Source organism: Carassius gibelio, chromosome A9, assembly GCF_023724105.1.
Source record: "Carassius gibelio isolate Cgi1373 ecotype wild population from Czech Republic chromosome A9, carGib1.2-hapl.c, whole genome shotgun sequence".
Taxonomy (NCBI): Eukaryota; Metazoa; Chordata; class Actinopteri; order Cypriniformes; family Cyprinidae; genus Carassius; species Carassius gibelio.
In genome coordinates, this window is record NC_068379.1 from 26,979,268 (window position 1) to 26,995,635 (window position 16,368).

Sequence of the window (16,368 nt, forward strand, 5' to 3'; positions counted from 1 at the left end):
ACAAATGTTAAATAGAACTTGAGGCATTTCTCTAGATATTGGGGTGAAATATAATTTGTACAAAGATATAAATATTGCATCATTAAAAAAAGCTAAAGATGTAATGCATTCTCTCAAAAGAGCTACACAGAGCTTGTACTTGAGTGGACGTGACCACTAAGGACAACTCAAATATTTGACAAATCAGCAACAGATTGCACAGCTTTATATGCAAGAGATTTACATAATAGATATACATTCAAACTAACAATCTATTAATAATTAACATAAGTACATACAGACAGACCCTTTAAATTCGTAATTCCTTTTTCACTGCAGTATAAATATACATTTTACATAATTTTACAAATATACACAATATACTTCTGACTTTGCACTTTAAATTTAAAATTAGTATTCAGTTTTTTTTGTTCAAAGAGATTAACATGTTAACATGCTGCAGGGTCTGTCTGGTTTGCTGTCTGTTGAACGCTACTAATTAGGGATGTAACAATTCACTCAACTCACGATTCGAATCCACTGATGATTTTGATTATACAATTCGATTTTATAATTTTTTATTTTATTTTTTAAACACAGACACTTCAGACATTATACTGTACAGTCAACTAAAGGTTTTATTTTCCCATTGTTGCACGTTTCTTAATAAAATGGAAATATAACAAAACTCAATTTAAATTTTAAAAGAAATCCCAAATTAGCAAGTTACATGAATAAATATCTTGATATGAAAAAACCAAGGCTTTGTCTGTGCTCTTTCCATTCACAATTTGAGAATTTCAATCATGATCCAAACAAAGATGCAGCATACATCCACGTAAACTTTTCTAAAGATAGTCAGTTCTCTTCAGGGATACAGTCATATAAACTCCTACCTCAATCGTATCATGATATGTTTGGCATCTCTAGCGATTTTAATCTACCGACTTGCAGTTAATCATTATGTCCATAGACATCATGTAAACTATATCATCATTACCCAGTTCTAATCAGGAGGGATGCACGATCATGATTTTTCATGGCCGCTTCCGATAACGTTTTTTTTTTTTTTTTTTTTTTTACAAGCAAACTGGCCGATTCCGATTTCCGATTTTTTTTTTTTTTATCTTTAAGCAACAAACAAGAAAGAAGGAAAGAATGGATAAACAAGATGTTTATTTGGTATTTAATAGGCCAAACTGGCTTTTGGCTATTGAAAACAAAACCATAACCATCTGAAATTAGCGGCAGTATCTGCACAGTAAGTAGCCTACATTCAATACAAACATAGATGGTACAGAAATCAGCATTTAGCTTTTGTTTTTGAATTGGGTTGAAACTACATAGAACTGGCCTTAAATGAAAATATTAACTGTAACCATGTGAATTTAAAGGCAACAACTAGAAAAAAACACACAAATCAACACATATTCAATAAGAGGTTTCTTAATCAGCATTCAGTATTTGTTTTAGTTTTAAAAAAATGTGTTTACCAGTGAGACTAAAAAGTATGCTATATAAATAAATGTTTCCAAAATGTTAAAATCAAATAATTTTGGTGTGAATAAAACAAAGATGCAAAGTGTTTAATTCATCCAATTAAATACCTGGTGTTTCGGGGCCCTACGCAGCTTGCGGATTTTGCGTTTAGGGAGGATCAGCTCTGTTATAAACATTAACAATGATTTTCTGTAAAGCTGATTTGAAATGAACAAAGAAACCAAACCCTTTTTGTCTGAATTATTAAAAAAATAGGCTCGTAAGAGTCATTGGTTCATGAATCAGACTACTCCGCTCATGCTTTATGTTTAGGTTCTGTACAATGGAGAAAGACGTGGATTATTATATGTCCACTTAACATTGATTTTGTATTGTTTTTATTATTTTTCCTATTTTTACCCAAAATAGGATGTATTGGCCATTATGAAGTGCCACAAATATGTAAAGTCCATTCCATTTCATACTCCTAGCCAGAGGGGAACATTCATACAGAAAATCCACAGATGCATCACAGAAGTAATAGAACTGATGATGTTCCAGGAAATCCCTAATATGGACAAAGGCTATTGCTGTGACTGAATAAAAAGATTCTCATCTAAGACAATAGTTTTCTGTGTTTTTCCAAGCCATCTCGGCTATTTTCATAATGATTAAGTAGGCTATATTTGTAATCCATTGCTAATTGCCTTTTTTACAGTACAGAATATATTTTCTGCCACATTCTGTGAAAAAAACCCCACAACAGATGGCAAAAGAAATTGTTTTCAAACACTCAACTGATGTCATTACAGTGGAAGATTTTTGGCCTGTTTCGCTTTTTCAAATGCACGTCATGGGTGGGCATTTCCTCAATTCATCACATGGACTCACAGGCACACATAAACAGAGGCAATTCTGAGAGAAATAAAACATACAGGAAATATTTCAACGCAAAACTGAGAAACTGCAATTCACAAGCGCTTATTGAACTGTGAATGCTGCACCGACAAGTTTGATATTATATTAAGAATTGTGACATCCCTAAATCATAACCATGAAATGAATCAAACAATGCAATCAATGATTTCATAATCGATCACCGCTGCTTTTTCCAAGTACTTGAGTAATTGTGCGAAGCCGAGTGACCAGCGATCAAACCACTGATAATTCCTCAATTAAAAGAAGTGTCTATGGTCTCACACGAGAGTGTTACACAGCACATTAGCAGCTATTCTGGATGGTGAAAAGTAAAAGTCAACATTCCTCCCTGAGGTGATTTCACGATAATGAACACAAAAGAGGTGCCAGCCCTCATAAAGCTCACGGATGATGCTGAACTCTATATGAGCTCTTTCTCTTTTAAATTAACACAATTCCATGCGGACATTTAAAGGGATCGTCAAATGGGCCAGATCCTAAACATGCTTTACATAGCAACTGCTCTCTTAAAGGGGACAGCTCACCTAGATTTGGCATCTTTGTTCATATAAAAATAAAATCTCTGAATAATTAATACATAATTTTCGAATGCAGTGGTGATGACTTAAATGGCTTTGCAGAGATGAATAACGAAAGTTAAAAAATTTACAATATCAGTTAGTTTTTTCAAAAATTGTACACATAAATATTATAAAAATACACAAACACATGCATATATATTAGTGCTGTTAAATGATTAATCATGATTCATCGCATAAAAAAATTATAGTTTTCATTTACATAATGTGTGTGTGTGTGTGTGTACCGTTCATATTTATTAAGCTATATATAAATACAAAAACATGCATGCATATATTTAAGAAAAATATGTTGTTTATATATTAAACATTTATATATCATATAACATTACAATATAAATGCATATACATGTAAATATTTTCCAAATATATTATATTTTATATAATGTGATGAGTAATGATCAGTATTATATTTTCTACTGCACATAAAAACAACTCCCATGTCTAATGGCTTTACGTCCTAAAGCACAATTAAGATGGGAAATTTCATATGAGTAATTTTAAAACAATGGGGAAAAAACAATATAGACTTACAAGACTGAACATCATATTGATCATCGGTCAAAATAATTAATGCGTGTAGATCAATCAATCCCTAGTATAAATCAAACAAAATTATGACAAGTAGATAAAAAGCACATAAGATGACAAATCTGTAAAATAGACAACCGAACTTAAGATTAATGTCTCCAAAAAAAAATTAAAAAATAAAAACTGAAGAAGGGAGCTGTGAACGTCAGCTTTTCACAAACAAATGCCATAGAGATGATCTGGAAAACTCTGTGGAAATGTGGCGGTTCATATGGGAATCTCATTAAGAGAAACCTTCAGGCTCATTCCGAACCAAATTGGTTCTACTTAGGAGTGAGGAAACAGGGTCACCCTTAACGCCTGCTGAACGGGGTGAAAAAGGAAGGATGGGGGGAGGGGGGGGGTTTGTTCAGACATCCTAAAAAATAAAACCGAGCCTAAGCCCAAGGGAATGATCATTATAATCCACTCCTGCAAGGCCTCTAAACACTAAACGCTCCACATATTAATCAACTAAAGCAAAAGAAAAAAAAGGGAAGTCTTTTGTTTAGTAGCAATTACACCACTGAAAATACAATTAAAAACATCTACAGTTTGATCTTGTTCTGCTTATAATAGGCTTGATTTGATCTTCACGCTCATGTTGAGAGTGCTCACTTAAAAACTTCCATTCTTTAACGTGCGTGTCTTAGCTCAGTATTAACATACACATTAGCTTACAATACAATTTCTACAATTAAATTCATGAAACTTAAATCTATTACACAATTATTTATGTTGAAGGGCATGAATGAAGGGCACTTCACACAATCCATACCACCAGCAGATTTAGCGATGTCCTTTTATGCTAATTTGCAGATTAATAATTTATGGGTGTTTAAGCAGATGACCGGTAATTTTGTGGTTAGTGTGTATGTAATATTACAAAATGACTGAAATTATCAATAAACGTCAATACTTTGAGAAAGTTGTGATTGATAGCATAACAATCAAATATATATGAGTGATTACATTTGCATTTATGCCTTTTGCAGAGGCTTTTATCAATTACATTCAAGGTACACATTTACATTTTCACCTCCATATTCCCAAAGTATCTATGTTTTGATGATATAAAAAAAACAATATTTCAAGCGCTGTGCTCAATCCATTTTGCTTTTGTAACATCAAACATTTCAGGGTGAAAACTGGATATTCAATTAGAATAAAGCACCAATATATGACACTGATAAAATATAACAAAGAATAGTATTTGGAGCATGTGAGCCGATGAATCATGCAGGCATGTCCAATTAGAAAGTAAATAGTTCAATTTAGATTTCTCGTTGACTTTAACAAGAAAATGCACACAGGTTTTGGAGCCAAAAATCAACAAATGGCGAGGCTGTCAGCCCTTCAGGGCACTAAATGCAGGGTAATGGCTATGAGAGAGAGGTAGGCCGTGAAAGGCTGGGGTGAGTCGGGGTCAGTGGTGAGCGCGACAGCTGAAAAGCGCAGCTCTGCAGACTGCTGGGATGAGCTAATTACATTAGCACCCATCATTAGCACAGCCAGCCTGCCACCTCAGCAGCCAGCACTCGTACAGCCGCGCATTCTGGTGGCTTTACTACCTGAAACCCACTCCTAATGGAGATCCCGGACATGATGGACCTCTCCAGGCAGCTGTCCAGTTTGTTTAACCCATCCCTGACTATGCCATAGAAATAAACCGCTCATTAAGTCGGTTTGTAGGCAATGGTTTTGTGAATTGCTGCTATCTTTCCTAACCTACATACACAACTTGGACACACTTTAGTTAAGGACAAATTCTCATTATTAACTAACTATTAACTACAACTTTTGCCTCAAACTCATAATTTGCTGCTTATTAATAGTTAGTGAGGTAACTGTTAAGTTTAGGTATTGAGATGAGTAGGGTAAAAGGATCCAGAATAAGGCATTAATATGTGCTTCACAAGCACTAATAAACCAATATATTAGTAATTTGCATGTAAATAAGCAACTACTTAATAGATAGAATTGGTTCCTAAATAGAATCTTATTCTTGTTATGTACGATTTTAAGATTCTGTTACTGATTACAATCTGTAGTATTCCAGTTTCACTTGTATATCATTTTTAATGTACAGTGCAATACATTTTGTGCAGTAATATATATATATATATATATATATATATATATATATATATATATAATTTAAGGTTCAATGACAAAACCTGCAGAATGTATATATAATTAAATTCACATACAACGTAACTTTGGCATCAACACAATGAACCAAAACGGAATTTAGAGTGAGAACTACATATTTCATACTGTTGCTTTTATATATTTGTGTATTTTTTCACACATTTTGTCAAATGTTAAGCTTTCACACACACACAAAAGAAAGAGAAAAAAAGATTACACTAATCTGAAAGAAGTCAAGTTATGGACGCAATATAACTTAAAATCATACAATTGACCAATGCATAAAATAAATGGTTTTGCTTGTAATGTCTTACCATATGTACACACTTGACAATTAAAAAACACATATATACATACAAATATACAACATTCAGTATCAAATAATAAACAATATAATAAAATAAATGTTCTTTTTATTTGTAAAGCACTGGATTATCCTCAAACAGGCATTCATTTATAAATAATTTGTGTTGCATTCCTGCAAAAACTGTACCTATGACATATAAATGACGGCTAGCATCATATCAGATTTTGTTCATATCGCCCACCCTAAATCTTAGCCACCAAGAATCGGTACAGCTGAAATGCAAAATCTAGTGTCATTGCCTCAAACCTCCACAGCACTTTCCCCATCTGCGTCCGCTCCTGCCGGCAGGCCTCACACGGCTCCTCTCCGCCACACTCAAGGTTCCTCCCATCAATCCTTGGCACACCGCCAAGCTGTCAGCCAGCCGCGCTCCGCAGAGGACAAATAGAGCGGCGGGAAGATTCAGCACCAACGCTCACGTCTCCCCATGATCATCAGCCTAATTAAGATCTGACTGCTTTTATGTGATCTTAAGTAGTACATCAAAATATCAATTTGAGACAATTAGCTGCTGAACGTGATAACTCAATTCATCATTCCTGAAGGATTTTTTTCATTCAACCTTTCACAGGCACAGAAAAAAAAAAAAAAACGGCCAAAATATTGGCTCTCACATTCAAATCACTGATTGTTTTCTGCCATGCATATCAATGGACATGTTCTTTTTTTCTTTTTCTTTTCTCTCAGAGACTAATTTCAAGACATTAATTACAATTTTATGTTCTCATTAGATGATATAATTCCCTTTCCAAGTCGAGCTTCAACTGACTGTGATCTCCACTCGCCGTGTTTTCCCCAGCTTAGGGTAATTCACATGAATTTAAATGTCAGGAAGCATCAAATACATGATTAAAGAGAGAATTCAGCACCCTACAATAAAAGAAAGTGATGCTTATGAGAATGAACCCGGGTGGCTTTTCCATCAAGGCTGTAATAGTAGGAACGAACCACTTTGTGCTTTACATCAGTTAAAAACCTCTGAAATTTTAGAGCAAGCGAACTCAAGGATATTATACATAACTTTTATAAAAAGACACTAAAAAAGGTGATCCAATGTGGGTTGGCTAAAGCCTTGGATTCTCAACATGCAGTCAACAGTGAACTTGTTGAATACGCAGCATTAAACAGAAAAAATAAAACCTTTGTCCTATACTTTACAAGAGCTTCTTTTTGTTTCAGTTCAATGACAATTTCTTAGTCACATTCAATTCTCTAATGTGTCCAATCTTTATGCATTTACAGACACTTCACCTCTCCGAACACACAACAGGCAACTGTTCAGTGGGACTGAAATTGCTCTTCTCATTTCTCAAGGTTGTTCAATGATAAAGGATGTATTTCTCGGTCGGAAGGAAGGTGTGGACAATTGTTGTGTGCCCCTGCTATACTAAAATCAGTTTTTCCATTGATTAACAGTTATTTAAATTCACAATTTAGACCGATTGCAGCAACAGAAATGCATCTAAGAACTTCGAATGCCAAGCATCTGAGAAAATAAAGGACCCATTGTTTAAAACGGCCAAGCTTTTATTGCCAAAGCATCTCTTGGCACTGAATCCCCCAACCATCCGCCAATTCAGACCAAAACAAGATGTCGCAGGTACATGCAACTCACAACACTTATGATGCATCAAAAGTAGGCTGCGCTTTAAAACCAGACAGTCTCGCATCAAAGGTCAAAGCAGAAATAATTATTGTGGCACGTTAAATATTCTGAAAAGTACAGATTGTCTTTCATGGCGAGGTGCAAGGTTCGCTCTCAGCATGTCTCCTTCAACTAAAGAGGAGAATGTTTCTTGTTCTGCGAAGCCCATTAAAAATCAAAAAGTTTAGTATGTCTAATTAAAATGTAAACAGAGTAATGAAGACATCAGTGATTTAAGGCAATGTCTCTCTCCTTGCCACTGGGGGTATGATAATTACTCCAGCAAATGTGGGAACGCAGGAGAATCAGCGCGCTGCCTAGATTAACAGTTCTGCTGCTAAAACTGGTTTTTCCCACCGGGGGATTGAGTGTTCGCAACCAATCCCCAGCAGGCAGTGCGCTGCCACTTCACTTTGTGTGTCCAAACACCTTTAGTGACCAGGGACAGTGAAAACAAAAGCTCCGACTCATTGTTTGAAGTGGCAGAAAAAAAAGAAAGGATGAGAGAGTCGCTTATTTTCCGTTCTAATAATTCACATCGTTTGTTTGAAACGTGGGTGCTGCATTAAAGGAGCTTTTGCTTTTTCCTAAGTGCTGTGGTGAACTAAAAAAAAAAAAAACACTGGAAAACAAGGAAAACACTGGTTATTTTTAACTAGATCTTTACTGTATTTTACCTCTGGCATAAATCATTTTTAATAATTTCAGTGAATCCGTTCAAACTGTCACTTTCAATGAACTGATTCAAAGTCGGACTCAACAATTTACTTGCAATGTCACATTGTTTACAGAAGTGTTTTTTAATGCATCAAAATATTTAGTAAAAAAAAAAAAAGTTTAAATAAATGATAAATATAAGTAAACTACAGTTTCTGATTATGGAATGATATTAGTGCATTTAAATGAAAATAACTATCATCCTTTGTAGTGTTCATTCAGTAAACATCTGGGAAACTGAGGGTGCAAAAAAATAAAAAAACAAATCTAAATATTGAGAAAATCACCTTTAAAGTTGTCCAAATGAAGTTATTAGAAATGCATATTACTAGTCAAAAATAAAGTTTTATACAAAATATATTCATGTAACATGATCTTTACTTAATATCCCAATCACTTTTGGCATTTAAAAGAAAAATCAATAAGTTTGACCAATACCATGTATTTTTTGTTATTGCTAAGGTTCAAAAAAGGGTAATATTTTCAGATATTTTTGTCTAACTCTACAAACAGAGAAATCATTCATGCAATCATGCATTTCTCCCCCAATCAATTTCAATGACGTTCTATCATGTTCTAACAAAACACTGTTCTGAGTTATCATCCGTCCTTATAGAATGAAACCTTTCAACACCGAACTAACGGGTGGGATTTTGTTTGGTTTTGGTTGTTATTATGCCGAGCGAAAGAGAAAGAGTGTGTGTGTGTGTGTGTGTGTGTGTGTGTGTGTGTGTGTGTGTGTGATGTATCATAATAAACAGGAGTCCGCTGGCGTCCTCAGTGCTGACTGTCAATCACAGTTACACAGCGGCGCTCCATTGATCAGATCACATCGCCAGCTAAGTACAGATCAAACCTGACAAATGTTAAAAACACCGAATTTACACGGAGCCAGTCAGCGTGACCCTGACGAAAGAGGAAAGACAAACACCTTTCAGTGTCTTTTCTTACACGATTATTGACTAAAAAGAACCCACTGCGTGCTAAATGAATCAAATCAAGCAATCTGCAAATCAATACATGTGGCGCGTTCAAGTCCTCATTTGTAGATTCACCTCATGGAGAGGCCGATAAACTCGCGAGAGATGAGGGCACTTCACCTCCATTCAGGTTCATGATGAACCGTCACATCTTTTACATCATCTGACAGTCTTTTTGTCCAGTATCTCAACATTTACGGGCTTGAAATTTTTGATTTACGCTACAGTACTGGAGGATAATCTCAGGGCGAATTCGCTGTGCATTTAAAAATAAAATAAAAACATACATCCCGTATGCTGTCAGCCATTGCCAGGGAAGTAGAGAGAGGCCGACAGACAGAAAGTGTCTAAATGAGCTGATGGAGAAGAGCGGGAGGGGGATGTCAAGGATTCACGGTCCTTCATCTTTGCAGTGGTGCAAACACATCTCTCAGTATAGCAACAGACAGCTGCAAATGCACTCTAACTCAGATCAGGGAAAGAATTGTCAGCGCACAGTGAATCATACGAAGATAACACAGCCAGCTGCCACGAGAGAGAGCGATCCCTGCGTGGAAATGAAATTTGTTGCGTTTTACACACGTCCATCTCCCTTGGGGTCCTCCTCTGCGTTCGGATGAAAAGCTTGCAAGACGACGCTTAACATATTTGCTTAAAGATGACAAGCCGCTACTGATTTCATTTGAGCTGGGCTTTTGTCTGTAATGGAGACAGGGGTAGTGAATAAGATTTGTTACACAGACTGACAAATGTATCCGTCTGTACGGATGAGTGTTTCATCAATTTGAAACAGCCCCCGAGATCCCCCAAGGTGCTCATCCACCAGCAAGCCGAGTTAGTCTGAAGGTTCCCTTTAATTGTCACCATTAGATTGAGATAAAACCTGTCATTCTCATTTATACAAACAATCCCAGGAGGCCCGGGCCACTTACATGAGTAACGCACCAACGGCATCACTTTCTGCAAACACTGGGCTTAGAAATCTCATGATAGAGACTTTGTTATATCATAGAGTATATATGGACTACTGTACACTATTTACATGAAGAAAAATTGCAATGTGAAAATATACATTGAGCGCTTTCCCATTTACTGATGCATGCCACACGTTTGTTTACGTTATAAGAAAAAGTGAGTTTTCAAAGCCAAAACAAAGCTTCTTGAAGTACATTTTACAAAAAAATACAAGTTCGGTCTTTTCACTTCATCATTTTACAATTCAATGGCTTTTCTATGTAATTAAGTTTGAAAGTTATTAGCAATTCCTATAAATCCTACTCTATCTTTTATGCATATTATTTACTTTTTAATGTGGCTCATCCAATTAGAACTTAGAGTCTCAAAAGTGTGACATGCGTTCTTGCACCACAGCCAAATGTGTAGACATTACATTTTGTGTCCATGAACTTTCAAATAAAAAGTTATGTTTGTAAGTTTTGTTTCATTTAATAGATTATCCAAGCATTTGCATTAACACAAGGCTATTTCATATATATTTATTAGCATTTCAAGCTAAAATATCTATAGTGTGATATATACAGTTACTGTGCTCTAAAATTGCTCATATAATAATTTAAGCTTTTGTCCATATACCACCCAACATTAAACTGTACATAACTTGCTAAAGATTCAAATACAGGTTAAAATGTCTTTCTTGCACTTTTCACATGTTATAACTATGGGTCTTTAGGAACATTTTATGATGAGCACAAGATTCTCTATATCATGCCATGATGAGTAATAGCTCACAATCCTAGTCTGATGCATTTGTTTCAAAAACCTCAGCATGTCAAATATGGATCAATAGAACAACTCAATGTGAATCCATGCAACTCACTCATTTGCTTTATTTAAAAATTCATTTTGTTAGACTAACCAGCTCGATTTAAGCTTATTAAATAATATAGGAGTAATTGACCTGAATAAATCCAGATCAAATGTTTTAGCTTATTTGTCAAATCCTTTTCACAATGTACATGACTGATGGTCTGTTTAAAAACTACAGTGCATTTCACACAAACCCTCCAAACGTTAATGACCACACATGAATATGTAAAAGAGCATCTGTAACCCCATCTGAACAGAAGGAAATTGAAATCTGCATATTGAAAAATATTATATTTACAACAGATACTACTGGTCATGTCAGATTTGAGAATTCAGCCACTGTTTACTGTTTCCAATATTAATACATCAGACCAACAAGCAAGTCTTAAAAAAATGCCTTTTGACTTGTTCCAACTGAATGCAAGTTTGATTCATTTGTATTAAAGCTACTGTATATTATATTTTATATGCAGTTAATGCTGCAAAATATTTGATTTCACTAGAACAAATTAATTTGAGTGCAAAAAAATGAGATGATTAAATGCATATAAAATAAATCACAGAATTATTGGGAAAAAAAATACAAATCACTGAACAATTTTAGATGCATTTTCATTGCATTCCACTTAATGCACAATAAACGATTTTTTCTAATAAAAAGCTGTGTAATTTGATCTCTGTCTGTGTAGTGTGTACATTTACATCTTAGATGATGCAGTGTGCAATGCTACAAAATACTTGCTTTCACTAATGCAAATATTTTTTTTTTTTTCAAAACGCAAAAACTCAAATAATGAGATTATTTAACCATGCATGTAAAATAAATCACAGAAAATTTGGACAAAAAAGCTTGATTGACATCATTTTGGATGCATTTTTACTGTATGACACTGTCTAATTCAAAATATGTTTATACTGCATGCAGCACGTTTGTGCAAAAATTGCCAAAACATTATGTGTTAAAGCCAATTAACTGCATGATCCATGCAGCTAAATACAAATAACATTTCATTCAAATGTTAAAAAATACAAACTAATCAACATTAAAGCTGACACTACAATTGTACGTTTGCATCTTGTCAAAATATTGCCCAAACGTAAGCCTCAATCTAATTGCACGCACACATCTGCTAATTGCCGCATCAGCCGTGCGATTCTAAGCATCTTCAATAGGTCTGTGTATACAGCGATCCGCCTGTAGCCCTGTGCTAGAATGTCAACACCAGATACATCAAGCAAAGAGGGTGCTGAAAAGGGGAGGGGTCAGCATCTGTCATCACGCACACCACAAAACTCAACATGAGGTTTCATGTCAACCCTGCGGACTCACACGCGCAGTTACACACACACACGCAGGCTCACGCCAACTGACATACCATGCAATCAGGAGTGTGTGAAGCTGTCGTGTCGTTTAACATGCACATAAAGCCTAGCCTGGGGTTAAATCAGGTCCAAGTTAACGAGAACAGCACTTTCACACATAAACCGCTTGCTGCACCCACAAGGAATCACTCCGACCACATCACTTTGTCAAAACAGTATCATATTAAAAGCTTAAAGTAATACTTATTCATAACATTAACAACTCAAACTCATATCTGCAAAGCTAACTCAGGTCACCGATGCCTGTTTTGTTGATATACTTCTGCTTACACATCTAATGGTTTATTAAACTTCAAAAAACACATGCTCAATGTCCACTTTGATTAAAACACACACACACACAAACACTCTACAGCAATGAAATCACTCAACATGTAGTGAATCTTTCTATTGATAGAATTGAAGAGGCTTGGAAAACACACTTCAGTCTTCACCAGGCAATTTTGATTGTGTTTTGAAATAACAAAATGCAAATGCAAGGGGTTTTCTGAAAAGAACATTATAATGTTATAAATGAAAAATGGATGAGAGATGGGGGTGTTTGTGTTTAGTTTTTTAGTTAGTTGGTCGAGAATGAGAACCAAATGTTTGAATATGAAGATGCAATACATTTCAAACAAATCAACATGCAACTGCCTTAAGAGATTATTAAAAAAAAACAAGCACTACAAATTGGAAATGACGGTGGCATAACATTCAACAAAATTCCTGACCACAGAATTATAAGAGTCAGTACTAAAAGAAAAAATCCACAAGTATAAAGAAGAAAAAAACGTGTATAGAAAAATGTGCATAATGCTAGGCGCATATCAAAAATTCATGCAAATATGTGCTCAAGAACTACATAAAATGTAGTAATATACAACCCTAACTGATGGATGAAGTTCAATATTAAGGCTGAAAAATGTATGCGGCCACAAAATCATTCCTTCTGGTAACGTCTTTATGCCCGCTTAGTATTTGATACTAAAAAGTGAATATGTACATGGAGCTAATCTTGCCCTTAAAATGACTTTAAACTGAGTGTATTCAGATTGATTTAGTCCACTAAATAACATAATTGACTCATAAAAAAGCAGGTTTTGTATAAGTTACTACATAAAGTAAATCACACAAAAAGATTTTGGGTGTATTGAAAACAGAGATTTTGAATAATGTGAATGTAAATTACTGCAGACTGAAGTTATGTAAATACAGTTATGCTAATACAACTCCATAATCTGCTAATAAACTCAAATCTAAAGGAATTTTTATCTGAATATAATTACGTTTAGATACAAATGCAAGCCAAATCAATTATAGCCTAGGAAAATAAATAAATAAAGCGCTATCTACAAATATAAAACTTTAATTTTGGTCAGAAAAGGGGCTCGTATATGACATAATAAGACGATATAGTCAAATACTAAACATTAAATTAGACTTTATCTTTAAAAGCATTAATTATAATAAATATTTAAAGTCCTCGCGTTTTATTAAAAAGTAAGTTCACTTTGAGTCGCTAATCATCATTTTGACATTGTGTCATCTTAGTTCTGACAGACATCGGCGACTGAGGCAAACACATCGGACACTTATTTACCTTTTCAATATGCCAATTTACTAAACATTTCTTTAAAAACGCATCGGTTAAATCAAGATATATGCATTAGGAGTGCTTTATGAGAGTGAAACTGCATAATAATAAATGATTATTAACACACAATCTAACAACAGGTTACATGAATAGGCTATATTGCCCCTGTTCAAAGTCTAGCGTGCATCGCAGGACTAAAACAAAGCACATCATGCACGGACAAGCACACTTTGTAAACGTGTATGGCACAATATAAACAATAAATCAACGTACCATGTACACTGGAGCTAGTGATCATCTTCTCAAAGGCGAAATCAGGAGAATGGAAAACGTGAATTCCAAAGGTTGCTTACAGCCACTTTTTCCTCTCAGCTATCGAATTACGCTGTGAAAACCAGGGGCCTTTTCGTCAGGTACTCGTTTAACCTACATGCATACAATTAGGAAGGCAAAACCAACAAAAGCTCTTGGACAACATGAGAGAGGAAGAGAGAGAGGAGGAGGAGAGAAAGGGAGCGATGGGAAGGAGGGAAAAACACATGACCACGACAACGAGCTCATGTCACTTTTCCTCCAAGGCTGAGATAAACCTTCCTGGGTTTCAAAGAAACGAGATTCTCCACATGGAGACATGCATTGCATGCCTATTTACTTCAAAACACATGTCCAATGCTGAAGAGTCAAGGATTGAAAAAAATGCATGACACGCGAAAAAGAAAAGCCGCAAAAAAAACTTTTCCAGACTATAATCGTGTATAACGCGGTTTCTGTGCTGCAGAAAGTTACTTTGCAAGAATTTCAACCCCACCCACTCTCACTTTCGAATGCAAAATCAAACACTGACACAATTGATCATATTCAACTGTTACTGACCAACTTCAACATCCGCCTGAGCTTTTAACATCCCGCTGCACGCGCGATCACATCCCGCATTAAACCCAGTCTGTGTATTTAGATACAGACAGCGCGAGCGCTTCGTTTCAACCCGGTGATGCGTGGACTGGACATTCGTTGCGATAAAGGCAGGCGCTCCTCTCCTGTAGTCCAGTTAAATTCCTAACCTCGGTGGAAATAGCCGGGTTGACTCTTACCTGTTAGTATGACAGGATTAACCTCTCGGGTTATAACGGCATCGATCCGACGGGCTCGTGATGAATGCGTGTGCGGGTTAAGCGACTTGAAACCATTCCAAGTTAGTGTGGGGAAGACTGACCACTGCCTCTGCCATGTTGGAATTTCAAACCCCAAACAGCTGCTCTAAAGAAGCACAGCGTGCCGCAGATTGCGCATGCGCGCTGTTGGAGAGCCAAATTCAAAGCAGCGCAGCGCACTGGATTTGCTTAAACACAGGGTGTCTTGTCACTTACACTACTGACAGGAATTATTAATTTATGAGATGTTTGTTTCTCTATACAATATTTCCAAATAACACACGAGGTAAAATAGCATGCAATATTATTGATATACTACTGAAATACACGATATTATAAGCGAGAAAAACTTTTCGCACCGCAGCCGTACAGCGGTAATTATTTTTAACTGAATTTCAGTAAAGTAGGGCTACAGTGTATTCAGAACTACATTCATATAAATAGACTAAAACAAAAATAATTACACAAATAAATTTAAATATTTGCATATCGCGATTGTAGCGATGGCCATTTCTGTTGATTTTGTCACATGCACGAAAATCATTTCTAATAAACTGCAATATTAAATATACATTTTCATGTTATGATGACCTTGACATCTTTCTGTAGTTTCCTTTTAGATAAACATAATTGTTCTTCAACATAAGTAACACATATTGTAAATCTCAGTGCGTGCTTTAAAGATGCATGAGCTTACAAGGACGCTCACGCATTTCATGTTTGTTTCTTGCTAAAAAAAATGTTTGAATCACTATATATATAGCCTATGTAGACTCACACTATATTGAGTCTATGAATTACTCCGGGATATTGGTTTGTTTTAACTCAGAGGGAGTGTCAGCCACATTAAAAAAAGTTAGTTAACAGAATAATCTGTGGAGTTTAATTATGAATGAACCATTAATACAATTAAATTAAATTATAGTTTATCTTATTTATCTTTATCTTATTAGCTGGAATAATTGATATTGATATTATATACCTTTATTGTGTATGGGTCTTTTTGAAACCTGTCTGGGTTTTTAT

The 16,368-nt window shown here is 35.3% G+C and overlaps 1 protein-coding gene across 2 annotated transcripts in view; it reads right to left on the reverse strand.

Annotated features, from left to right (window-relative positions):
- LOC128020283 (fidgetin-like) overlaps positions 1 to 15,461 on the reverse strand; it is a 57,601-nt gene extending 42,140 nt beyond the window's left edge. Inside the window, exon 1 of one of the 2 annotated variants that reach the window (XM_052607124.1) lies at positions 15,283 to 15,461. Coding sequence is in view for 1 of the 2 variants with exons in the window: in XM_052607123.1 (XP_052463083.1) it covers positions 14,465 to 14,489 (25 nt within the window). In the remaining variant the exon portion in view is untranslated. Of the gene's footprint in view, positions 1 to 14,464; positions 15,262 to 15,282 lie in introns of those variants that run through there. The other variant, XM_052607123.1, reaches the window with a different exon arrangement.
- Between the last annotated feature and the right edge of the window lie 907 nt (positions 15,462 to 16,368).